General features: G+C 32.5%; 1 protein-coding gene across 1 annotated transcript; it reads left to right on the top strand.

The window, feature by feature from the left end:
• Positions 1-2,785: 2,785 nt before the first annotated feature.
• On the top strand, positions 2,786-6,747 carry LOC131851980 (glutathione S-transferase 1-1-like). Its single transcript, XM_059202541.1, has 4 exons — positions 2,786-2,926; positions 3,868-4,068; positions 5,369-5,574; positions 6,437-6,747. Exons 1-4 carry the CDS (start codon positions 2,786-2,788, stop codon positions 6,564-6,566), a joined length of 678 nt encoding a protein of 225 aa, XP_059058524.1. The 3' UTR covers positions 6,567-6,747.
• The last annotated feature ends 6,795 nt before the right edge of the window (positions 6,748-13,542 follow it).

Genomic DNA, 13,542 nt, shown 5'->3' with positions numbered 1-13,542 from the left:
AGAATAACGGGACAATAACGGGCCACTGTCCCTTAAACAAACATCTGGACACAAGGGGGAAGGGAATTGTTGGTAATGTGGATTGATAACCCCAATGCTAGCAATGTACCATGTCAGTCGACCTCCACGCGGTTCCCCCTGGAAACCATCGTGTTAAATTCCTGGTGAATTTGTCACAATGGGCTAACTGACCTGACCTCATGCTCATCTTATCATCCTCCACTGGTGCCCCGCCAGCGTAAACTGTTAGCGCAGACGGTGCAACATTACATTATCATCTATAAAAAAAAGCAACTGCTTATAAATACTACATTTATACACTTTTTGAAAAACTGTGGTCAAGTATGAATATACAACCTTCATGGTTTTATAACAATATTAGCTGATCTGTGCAACTTTGTCTGCATCACACATACATCGCCCAATGTATATAATATCTTATTAAATTATATTTGTTATTCTGAAGAATAAGCTATGTTACTGCAAAGTTTTATCAGAATCTGTTCAGTAGTCTTTGCGTGAAAGAGTAACAAAACATCCATCCATATTCACAAACTTTCGCATATTAGTGAGATTTTACTTTCTAGGTATTATTTTTTAGGGCAGTTATTCAACCTGATAACTAAAATACGATTGCGCGTGGTCAGATTTCGATATCCAACAGTTAACGTTATCTTTATATTATTAGATAAAGCTATATAATCTAAATAAATATAATAATAGCTAAATGCAAAGTCATGTACTTGATTTTACCTGTGACTCAATTCATAATCAAATTTAATAACATAATATTTATTTACCTTTCATACAGCAGTAGTCCTAATTTGACTTGCTAACTGTTAACACGTGTGTGTATTGTATTAAATAATATTGTACCCCAACAGTTTCACGGTAGTTAAGTACCAATAGACCGCGAGCCAGAGACGTTGTATACATTTAATTTACATTTATAATTTCATAATTAGCTTTTCGTCAATTATTACTGTGTAACGGATCCAAAAAATAATAAACCTCTCTTATTCGCTAGTGTTTAATATTCAGTAATTTATAAAATAAAAAGTAATTTTTATAACGCCATGTTATGTATCAAACTTTTGTAATTAATAATTTTCAAATTTCGAATTTCGAAGCATTATGTTAAGGGGATTGTTAGCAATGGGAACTAGTTCCCCCTGGAAACCATCGTGATGAATTCATGGTGAATTTGTCAAGATGGGCTAACTGACCTGACCTCATGCTCATCTTGTCATCCTCCACTGGTGCCCTGCCAGCGTAAACCGTTAGCGCAGGCGGGTGCACCATTCCATTATCATACACTAAAAAAAATCATTATGTAAATAAAAAGTAAAATATACTTAGATGGCCAAGAAGGTTTTATATTCATACTTAATCAATTACTTTTTGGTTAAGGAAGTTGTGTTATAAAGCTTAGTGATGAATCAGCTGCTTTTAAGCGTGTGGGTTGAGGAAAAGCACTCTCGCAAAGATGTATAAAAACTATTTCCCGTTAAACATTGATATTAAATCAGAGTAAAACCTACATATTAAAGACTAGCTGTACCCGCGATTTAGAATAGGGACCAGTACCAAAAACAATAATTTATAATTGAAGTATAATAATCTAAAATTTCATCGTCTTAGCTTCAAAAATGGCGAATTTACATAAAAACTTTCATCACCTATTTTATTTTACCCTCTTAAAGGTAATTTTTTTAATAAACTTTAAATGTCATATTTATTTATCTTTAAACAACAGACATTAAAAGAAATTTCAAGTTTTTAAAATGACGATACTTTCATACAACTTTCCTCCCTCTTATGCCCTTACAACACTTTTTTAATATTAGCCTATATACTTTCACAGGGTTTAGACTATCTGTGTACCAAATTTCATTTATATCGGTTCTATAGTTTTGTTGCGAAAGTGCGACAGATTCATTGCATTTATAATATTAGTAAGGAGTAAGGATGGCGGGCGGGCGGCCATGAATGCTCTGGATTGGTCGCCCTGTTCTAACCACAGATAACATAATATTGTTCTAACAGTGGAGGCATAGTTTGTAGATATTGTGTGAAGATGTGTGGAAAGTTTCCTCCGAACTTCTCACCTTAACAGAGTAACTAGTGAAATACAAGTAAATAACGTAGAATAGCAGATAAACAAAAATATATTTCTGAACAAAATAAAATTAAATAAAAAAAACATTTATTATTATGCATATAGGAAATACTGATATTTTACATGAAGGCAAACAAGATGACAATACTCTCTTTTCAAATCTTCAAACTTACTTCATTTGTTGAAATGATGTTTTTTTAAATGAAATTAAATGTTTTTTTTTTTAATATAAATGAAATTTTATTTGTGTATTATACAGTTAGATATTAGGTAATATGACCAGGTTTGCCATCAAGTAGTATAAAAAAATTGCCATACCAACCTGATGATCGATTGCAAACCTCGTACTAACAAATTGACAAAATGCTGTCGATAATAATAATAAAAATTTCAGAACAATTCTCACAGCGCCATCTAGACCAAAGTTAAGCCAGCTAAAGCTTGTGTTATGGGTACTAGGTAACTGATAAAAAAACAGATATTTTTTTTGTAAATACATACATATTATACATAGAAAACACCCAGACCGATACAAACAATCATACTCATGAATACAAATGTTTGTGCCCTGCGAGGAATCGAACCCGCGACCATTGTATATATGGTGGTGTGTTAAATCGCTAGACCACCGAGGCCGTCATAAATATCGTTATTACAGATAACAAAATGACCATCGACGTGTACCTGATGCCGGGCTCGGCGCCGTGCAGAGCTGTGCTCCTCACAGCACGAGTCCTCAACTTGGAGGTCAACCAAATAGTAGTTAATTTATTGAAAGGCGAACACTTAAACCCTGAGTATATAAAGGTACTAGATACTTGTATATTTAATTTAGTTTCTTAAGGGTCGGCAACGCGTACATGTAACGTGACACCTCTGATGTTTCAGGCGTACATAGGTAACCTGTTTATAGTTTTTATTATCTTTACAAAGTATAAAATGAAGTCGATTCCTCTGTCTGTTCGCTTAGATCTTTTAAACTACGCAACGGACTTTAATTCAGCGTTTTTTCTTTTATGGCAATTGCGTAAGGTTTTACAATAAAATACCAGAGTCTGTTATAAATCTGCCAGAAAAAGATTTAAATGTCAAATAAAACACTTCCTTTGCAAAAAAGCTTACTATAAAATTGAAGAATTCGTTAACGATAATAATGCTTTTGTAGAAAAATTTTAAATACATAGCACTGACAATATTATCTGATTACATTAATAATGAGTGCGTAGCGATTTCTATGTTGATTGTCGCATGCCTCTTACTTGTTACACTGTAATTATTTATATAAAAAAAAACATCTATTAAAAAGAGCAACACACAAGTTTCTTGCTCATTCTTCTTGTGATGAATCTGCATTCCGAATGAGTGGTAGAATCAAAATATGACTATTCAAAAGTGCTTGTAATGAGTTTATTTGAATAAAGATTATTTCTATTTCTATTTCTATTTAGCAATAGATAGCGTGACTCAAGAGGAAGTTTTATATGTGATACATGTACACCCGTATGAAGCATGGGCGGGTAGCCTTTACATTAAAATATTCTAATTACAGATTCATTTTTTAATGAATTTAATAATGAATCTGTATTTTTGTAATCATGTACAAGAGTGGAATGAAAGATTGAGATATTCTTAAAAACTCGAAAGCATTCCGGTAGATTTGTCTGAATATTTCTTTTTATCTAGTTTAACTGTTATTTGGTATGATATTTATATTAATAATGTATATAGAACATTTTTTTTTCATTTAGTTAAATCCTCAACACACAATTCCAACATTGGTCGACAACGGTTTCTCAATATGGGAGTCTCGAGCCATAATGACGTATCTGGTTAGCAAATACGGCAAAGATACAGGCCTCTACCCTGAAGACCTGGAAGCCAGAGCCGTTGTTAATCAGAGGCTATATTTTGACATGGGAACATTATATATAGCTTTTACTGAATGTTACGTGAGTATTGTATTATGTTTAAATCTTCTATTTTCAGAATTTCTTACACAATCATTCATTATTCAATCTTTCTTGCATAGTTTTTTAAAGGTGAATAATCTATCATTATTCATCTTTAAAAAACTATACGAGTTCTATATATTATCTATGTACTATTTAACCTATAAATCTTACGGCAAAGTAGTTGTATATATATTTAATGTTTATATTTATTAATGTTATTTTATTCTATTTTGTTCTTTCTAGTATATGTATGTAATTGGTTTGTATTTATTAGTTGTAATTTTGTTTTAATTATTATCATTTTAAATAGTGCCCTCTCTCTCTCTTCCCCCTTTTATATATATATTTTTGGTGCCACTGAAAACCAGCTGTGTGGAGCCATTTCAGTGCATTTTTGGATGTAAAAAATGATTATTTTATGTTTATTTTTAATTATCTACACGGTAAATTAAGTTTAATTATATGTACATTTTATTTGCTCTTTTTTTTTCGTTTGTTGTTTATATTGTATTTTTTACATTGCACTGAATAAAATATTTTTCTTTCTTCACAATTATTTAATTAAACTTACAAGAATATAATGAAATTTTCTTGTATGTAATGAATAATATAATTAAATAACCTGGATCTGTCTTAAAAATATATTGAAAGCAATACAATGAATAAAGTCATTACCTTATAATATTATAAACGGGAAAGTTTATATGTATGTATGTTTGTTGCTCTTTCACGTAAAAACTACTGAATGGATTTTGATGAAGTAATATAACTTATGCTTCAGATTATCTATCTATCTATATGCATGTGTGTATAATATATCGATTAGATAAACCCGCACTACAGACCAGCGGGGCCCGCCTGAAAACCAGTGCTGTATAGGTCCACCTCATTGTGGTTGTACTTGTATCAGCAACAGCTGAGGCAACACCTATTGCCAGCTTTGTATTATTTTGTGTATTCTTTGTAACTTGTTAATGTTGGCAATAAGTATTTTATCTATCTCTATCTATCTATCAAATTTGTTTTGAGAAATAGTGCTGTTCAATAATTTATTTTATACAATTTAATAAAATAAAATATTACTCCAGACAAGATAATAATATTATTAAATTCAAATTCAAATATAAAATATTTTTTTTATGTAGGACATTTTAGCCGCTTATGATTGTAATTTTTTTTATATTATTAATTTTTCCCTACCGTCCAGTTCAGTAGATCAACGGGCAAGTAACTCAATTGCCAGTTTATTTACAATACTACTAATGTAACAATACCTATATATTACGCCTTTCTTTAGTATGCACAAGTTTTTTCTGGCGGTCCACCGGATGAGGAAAAATTGAAAGAATTAGAGGATGCCCTCAAGTTCCTGGACACATTCCTGGAGGGCCAAGAATACTTGGCGGGCTCGCAGCTCACTGTCGCAGACCTCTCAACGGTAGCTACCATCTCCACTTTTGAGTTGTCGGTTTTCGACTTCAAGAAGTATTCTAACATCAAGAGGTTTGTCTTAATTAATGTTATAGATTATATGCTTTCACAAATTGAACATCATTTTAGGTAAATCTAGTGGTTCTCGACTTATGGTGTGAGTTCAAATCTGGCCGACGAAAAATAACTGTGTAAAATTATATTTCTGGTTGACTTTCTGGTGATCGAAACACCGATAACAAAGCTAACTAATCCGAGAGACGGAAGTTGGATTCATATATTCTGAGGGAAATGTGAGCATGTTAGTGTTGGGTTCATCTCGACATAGATAGTGGGGAAAAGTGAGTTTTTTAAAATGGTTGCATAAAATTAATGGTATATAAATTAATGCATAAATTAAAGATTTAGTCAATTTTGATGGCCTCGTTTTAGCACACCGCCTTACTTCTAATGGTTGCCGATTTAATTAGTACCTAAGTATCGAGGCTCCGGCGGCATTAGACTATAGACGGTGTAGGGCAGGCCCCATCTCGTCGTTAGGGCGATCTATTTCCCCATTTCAATTGTGGAAGCATGTGGGTACACGTGCACCACTAGTAGTATCTACCTTATTTTTTTTTTATTGAATTGTTTGGGCTATTGTCAGATGTGTAGCACCTGTAGCACTGCGACCTACATAGATCTATTGTGCTCGCCCTTTTCAGAGTTCGCTACCTAGACCCGTCAGGGACAAGAATTGAAGGATATTCTTAGGAGCGATCGTTTTTATCTCCTCGGGAAAGAGTGTAAACTTTCCAAAGGAGATATTTCGTTTATGCATGAGTGGGCTACAACCACATAGGATGTGAAACGGCGATCTACCTTAACTTCTAAAGTGTTAACCAGTCTGATAATGGATACTTAAAATTTAACCTAATGTGTACTTTGTGTCTAGGTGGTATGAGAAAATGAAGGCAGAAATTCCCGGATATAAGGAAATAAATGAGGCAGGACTTGAACACCTGAAGAGCGCTATGGAAGAATATAAGAAAATTCGATTAGCCCAACCCCAAGAGAGCCAATAGTTTTTCATTAATAACTTTTTTCTTAATGGTCCGATTCTGATATTTTTTTATTTTGTTCAAAGTAATATTTATAAATGAACCAGTTTATATTATGAAATGTATACCAACTATTCCATTTATATACAAATATACAAACTATACATAGTTATTATCTACATGAAAAAGAATATTATGATATTGATCTAAAATACATATAAATTATGTTAATAATGTGAAATGAAATGAAATATATATACTTCTAGTTAAGTAGTTGTTTCTGTTTAACTGAATTCAAAAAATTAGGAGGTAAACTGTTTCACTTTGAAGAGATACTATGTGAATTGAGCGACATATATCGATAAATGTTAAGTATGATACAGACGAAGTTGGGCGGGAAATTAAATTGAAATTTATTTGTTATAAAAGTAGTACATAAAAGATGGTATGGTTATTTATGTTACGAGTATATAGCTCTCACTTTTAGTCTTTACGGACATAAAAATACATATTATAATAATAATAGATTATATTTTATTTTTTTAAAGTTACATCTTATACATTCGAGTCAGATATTATTACTATTATTATTATTTCTATGTGAATGAATGCAATGTGATGATTTCTCCCAATCGCTCGCATAAGTAGAAATCACCGATTAAACTATTTATTAATATCAATAAATTCTCACTTGGACCAAACGTTGATTAGATACCAATATAGCAACGAATATCTTATCAACTTTAGAATGAACACTAAGTACAATTTATGCAAGTAATAATGAATCTTAGTAATATTATAAACGCGAGAGTTTGTAAATATGTATGGAAGTTTGTTACTCTTTCACATAAAAACTACTGATTTTGATGAAAATTTACAATAATATAGCTTATACGTCAGAATAATACATATGCTATGATTTAAAGACTTATTATGTGAATTGGGAGATATATAGTGATATATATAAAGCAAGTGTGGTGTAGACGAAGTTGCGCGAGCCAGCTAGTATAGAATAATGACATAAACAATTAAAAGATAGTAATCCAGTAAAACATCACACAAAAATAACTACTTTACTTACGTAGGTTCATGAGTTGAAATATAATCAGGACATGACAGATAATAAAGCTACAATGTTCACTGGTCACGATGATTTTCAAAAATTTTAAGCTAGTAGTGTTAATCATGTAGTAGGTACGAATACTGTGATTCATATTGGTAATATTTTAAAAAATTAGGTACTTTCAAGATGAATCAACCTTAATATAGGGTATATTAAGGTTTCATAGGCCACAATAACCGTTTTTAGCGGCTAAAATGTAGGGTTGCCAAGCCCAAAATAAAAAAAACCAGGACTATCCAGTTTAAAAACAGAACGCAGTAATAGTGGTGCAATAGTTATATAATCAAGTTTTTAATAAAATGTAGGTATTTGATAAATATACTCTTGAAAATCAGTAATTAAGAGGCGATCATATTTTAAAAAGCCAGGTCGCTGCCAAATACAATGCCAATTCAGGACTTCCAAAACTAGGGCATGTCCTGGGAAAACAGGACGGTTTTCTTTATGATAATGAAATGGTGCACCCGCCTGCGCTAACGGTTTACGCTGGCGGGGCACCAGTGGAGGATGACAAAATGAACATGAGGTCAGGTCAGTTAGCCCATTATGACAAATTCACCAGGAATTTAACACGCTGGTTTCCGGGGGAACCGCGTGGAGGTCAACCTGATATGGTACATTGCTAGTAATGGGGTCATGACTGTTCAAAAGTGCTTAAATTAAGTTTATTTGAATAAATGATTTTCTATTCTATTCTATTAATTACTAGCAATGTACTATATCAGGTTGACCTCTACATGGTTCCCCCTGGAAACCATTGTGATAAATTCATGATGAATTTACCACGATAGGCTAACTGACCTGACCTCATACTTATCTTATCATCCTCCACTGGTGCCCCGCCAGCGTAAACGGTAAGCGTAGGCGGATGCACCATTCCATTATCATCCATGAAAAAACCGAGTCACCTGAATTGAAGAAAAGGTAATCGATACATCATCGTTTGTGCCTATAACTAGACTCAAATAAAAAATTGATCCATCCCGAAGTGTCAACAAAAACACTTCCCTCTTCACGCCAAACAGCACACAAAGCAAGTAGATGAGTGGTGGAAATTAGTGAGAGATTACCATCTACGCAACTTTTGTATAAACTCTGCTAATAGGTCGATACTTGGCCAGAATTAAAAATGCTGGATAAACATCACGTGATTAATGAACGGCCCTTTACTGTAGAGCACAGATAAGATAATATTTACTTTGACGCAAGGTCGTGTGCAGGAGTCATGCTATAAAAATACACCCCATCACACTTATTTACAAGGGTAAATACATATAATGCAGGAAATCAATACCTTTGGTAGCCTTGAATTTTATGTTTTGTATTACCTACTATAGACATGTTGTTGGTGACACTGGCACATCACTAGTCACTCGATCACCGTTTTAATATAAAAATATATTATTTTCAGAACTATATTGTATGTCACACATACACTAAGTATTTGTAAACATGTTTCCTTAATTTTATCTTTGGCAAATGCACAAACGTGCCAAGCCAGAAATAGAAAAAAAACTATTTCTTCAAAACGAGTCGTTTTTCCTTCGATCAAGCATATCACATGTTGCCTTTTTATTTAGGGGTTTCGGCTATTGTCTGGTGCTAAGACTGGTAACACTGCGACTTGTATAGATCTATTATGCTCGCCCGTACTCAAAGTTACTTGTACTCGTGATTGAGGAATTGTAGGATATTCTAAGGAGCGATGGTTTTTATTTCCTCAAGATAGTGTATACTTCAGAGGAGTACTTACTTATTTCGTTTATACATGAGTGGGCTACAACCACAGGATGTGTAGCGTTTCCTATTCTACTTGGCAATGTTAAGCTAAGGCCTAATTTCGCCATATGCTTAGTGTCCAGTGAGAGCCCTAGTCTAATAGACATGTTGCCTACTTTATAATTCATTTATATTCACTCATTGTGTTGCACAGTTAAGGGTTACAGCTAAACAATTCCATCAAGAGTCCAATCAATACTCCAGTACATAAATATTTAAAGAGGGCCACAACGGAATGTGAACACTATCGATTTTGTAATTGTTGGTTACACACTATGGCTTTTGAAACATTGATTACTTGATTCACCAACAATATATATATGTACCAGCTGTCCCGGCAAACGTTGTTTTGCCATATAAATTAAAATCGCTATTATAAAATAGAAGTTGGTGATAGATGGGGTGAAAATTTAGGATTGTACGTATTTTTAATACCATATAATAAAATAAATATTTTTAAAATTATAGAAAGACTTATAAAAACTTTTTTGGGGTGAGCCACCCTTAACAAAAACTTTGTTATAATCCTAATCTCAGACCTACTTAATATACATACAATTTCATCAAAATCCGTCAAGCCATTTCGGAGATGTATAAACACTAACTGTGACTCGAGAATTTTATACATATACTAAATAAATAATTGCATACGTTTTATTTTCGGTCTCCGTAAATACCACCATGTCTCTTTTTACCGCTCTCAGCTTAATTGGTTTCGCAACGTGATGTTCGTCTGTGCTCATTCATTACTATACGATACTGAACTCTCCCGAGAATACCAAATTTCATTTTCATGGGGACATCTGTAACTTCGTCCGTCTTATCTCCACGTTCCTGCTCATCGACTGATTTCTAAATCTTTCACTTGTGTTTTAAACACTATATTTAAGCCTAAATAAATTCACATTCAAATCCAAATTGTATTCACACGTTTCCCAGACTTGTAAAATGTGATCTTACAATTATTCCTTTAAAAGATGTATCTGAACACACATTTGTATAAATTTATAATTGTATGTGTATTCTTCTTGTGATGAGACAGCTTATGTAGATATTTATATATGTATGTATTATTATTTATTCAATTAAATGTTGACTATTCAAAAAGTGATCTTAAATTATTTTTTTTAGATTATTTGAATAAATTATCTCTGTTTGCCCAATGGTTGACTGGGAAAAAAATTCAAGGTGTTAAGTCGAGAATTTTATACATAAAGTTTTAATAAATAAAATAAATAAATAAATAAATGTTACCTATTTCCTTTGGCATCACGAGTGAACGACTGGACCGATTTTAATAGTTCTTTTTTGTTGCGTTTGTTATTATCAGAAGTAGGTTCTTATGTTGTTTTGGTAGGTAATATTTATTAATTTAATGTATAATTTAAATAATATATTACCATTCTGCTCTCCTCTATATATTATTTATATTATAAACGTGAAAGCTTGTGAATATGTATGGATGTTTGTTAAGCTTTAACGCAAAAACTGACTGAACGAATTTTGATGAAACTTTACAGTAAATAGCATATATATTACAATAACACATAGGCTATAATTTAAAAAGATATGTAAATTAAACAAAGTGTGTGAAATTTCATACTTCTCCGTCCGCGCAATCTTCGTAAGAGCACAGATAATATATTACATAGTAGAAGTATGTAACATTATGTTATCTGTGGTAAGAGTTACAGTTTTTGCTTCACGTATTATCACGGTTTCGGTGGTATATCGGTGAGCACACTGCTTTACATCCGACAGACGTGGAGTTCGATTCCTGGAATGTTGTATTCATGAGTATGATTGATTGTATTGTTCTATCTTTTCAATATATATTATGTATGTATTTACAAAAAAATAATTAAATATATATATCCGTTGTCTATTACAAATACAAGCTCTGCATACTTGTCCTAGATGGCGCTGTGTGAATCTTCGAATGTCAATGTGTCATTATTATACATCTTGTATTAGTACCTACATAGTATATTTCTCAGCATCTCAAATATAGACTGAAGAAATTACTCGGCGGGTCATTATTAGAAATATAATTCATCTTAATTCAAATAAGCTCAATGTAAGCACTTTTGAATAGTTTTTTTTATACCATTTATTCTAAACGCAGACTCATCATAAGAAGAATTAACAAGAAAATTGCGTGTTGCACTCCTTACCATGTTTCCATGTAAATTATTTACATTGTTCATTTTAAAATACTTTTAAGTACTTTATAAACTAGTTGTAGTTGTAGGGTTAAAAGTGAAAACAAATAGAAATTTACATTATATTTTATTATCTTTGTCTTTAATAAAGTAATTACAGATAGGCACTAAAAAAATAACCATGCATATGTATGACCATAATACAATTATATAATTTATCAGATACAACGAACACCGCATCTCTCTTGACCCGCTCCGGACGCCCGGACACTCGGACACCCGGACGTCCGGACGCCGGACGGCGGGGCCAATGGAGTAGGCCTTAGTACCAACGCTTGACTAACATAAACTCTGGTGAGAATGATACATGGCACGAGGCAGGCCCGGACCCAGGGGACTAACACACGACTAATTAGCGGACCTACAAAACTAATGACGTTATTACACTTGCCGTTTACAAGCATTCATTTATCTATGGAATCCTGCCTTATAACTAATGGCGGCCACACACGTTACATTCAATCGCTATGGTGGCATAGTTTGAATTGCAACCATAGAGTAATATGGAAAACTGTATTTTTTGTAAACTATATTATTATTTTAAAAGATCTTTCACATATTAAATAATTGCCTATTCTGTATAAAGTTCAGATTACTGATTACAGTTTTAATTGTATAATGCATTTCATGCCAGTTTAAATCCAGTACTAAACGACAAAGTGTAATAACGCCATATTTCAGTGTTAGGATTTTGTCGATCGACTAAAACGACTTACAATCGATTCTCCAAAATAGTACATAAGTCCAAAGTAGTATAACATTGAAATTAAATACATTCAAGACGACATACGAAGTCCCCGTCAGATCCGGGACTGGCGCGGAGCCCAACGCTCGCTGACCTTGTCTGTCCAAAATAACGAGTGTACATTTGAACTATCATAAATATACCAATAAACATAAAAAAATTGCCATTTCATCAATTACCCACAAAAATTGGAAACATTCAGAACATTATAGGGAACAATATCAGTGATATATATGATTCAAGAAATAACTAAAGCAGTAAATTATATTATTAGTCGGATATATTGTTTATTTACTACTTAACTTATAAGTTATATATGCAAAAGGAGCATTATGAGAATGAAAATCATAAGAATCAACTTAAGTTAACTTAAACTTAAGTTTGTGCTTATTAATTAATGATTGAAATAAAGATAACATTATAAATAACAATTTCATCTCATAACCATAGGATGGAAACAACCGGCAAATAAATGTAGAATGTGACTTGCTCCGTAACAATTTTGCGTACTCACACTAAGTCTCCACGTGTTTATTGTCTATGGTTTTATTCATATAATTTTTGCCGCCGATTTTGCTGTCATTTTAAATTATTGGCGCCAAATATACACTCACATAATGGACCGTAATGAACTCGATGTCACCGTTAATTTATTGCAACTTCGCGGAACCGAATCCTGGCGAGATAGCGCACCGCTGACTAATGCCGATCAACATGAAAACAATGAAAGCTACAATAAACATATATGTCCTATATGTACCCGTTTAAATACAGTACAGTTAAATATATAGTGTGCATATAAATATTCACTATACATCAATTAACTGGACCTAGTAAGCGATCTTCGCTGCTTTTGACTACCATAGTAATTGTGTAACTAGTACTTTTTAACAGTCAATAATTATTATTAATTAAATTTATTATTGTACTTTTATTTATTGCAAATCTTTTAATAATAATAAAGGACAATTCACACAGCGCCATCTAGTTCCAAACTAATGTACTAGACAACTGATAGAAATACTTAAACATACATTTTTCAAATACACGTATTATACATAGAAAACTTACTTTTTGAAGTATAACGAATATTTCTATGGACATTATATTTTTAACTGTACTATGTCAACA

Source organism: Achroia grisella, unplaced genomic scaffold, assembly GCF_030625045.1.
Source record: "Achroia grisella isolate CSIRO2021 unplaced genomic scaffold, CSIRO_AGI_Agris_v1 utg821, whole genome shotgun sequence".
Taxonomy (NCBI): domain Eukaryota; kingdom Metazoa; phylum Arthropoda; class Insecta; order Lepidoptera; family Pyralidae; genus Achroia; species Achroia grisella.
Note: the sequence above shows the minus strand (reverse complement) of the source record. Positions and strands in the feature narration are given on the sequence as shown.

Bases quoted from the DNA above. Each gene is read 5' to 3' on its own strand.
- LOC131851980 (XM_059202541.1), top strand. From the start codon at position 2,786: ATGACCATCGACGTGTACCTGATGCCGGGCTCGGCGCCGTGCAGAGCT. The intron at 4,069-5,368 runs GTGAGTATTGTA...GCCTTTCTTTAG, and splicing joins TAGCTTTTACTGAATGTTAC to TATGCACAAGTTTTTTCTGG. The intron at 5,575-6,436 runs GTTTGTCTTAAT...CTTTGTGTCTAG, and splicing joins AAGTATTCTAACATCAAGAG to GTGGTATGAGAAAATGAAGG.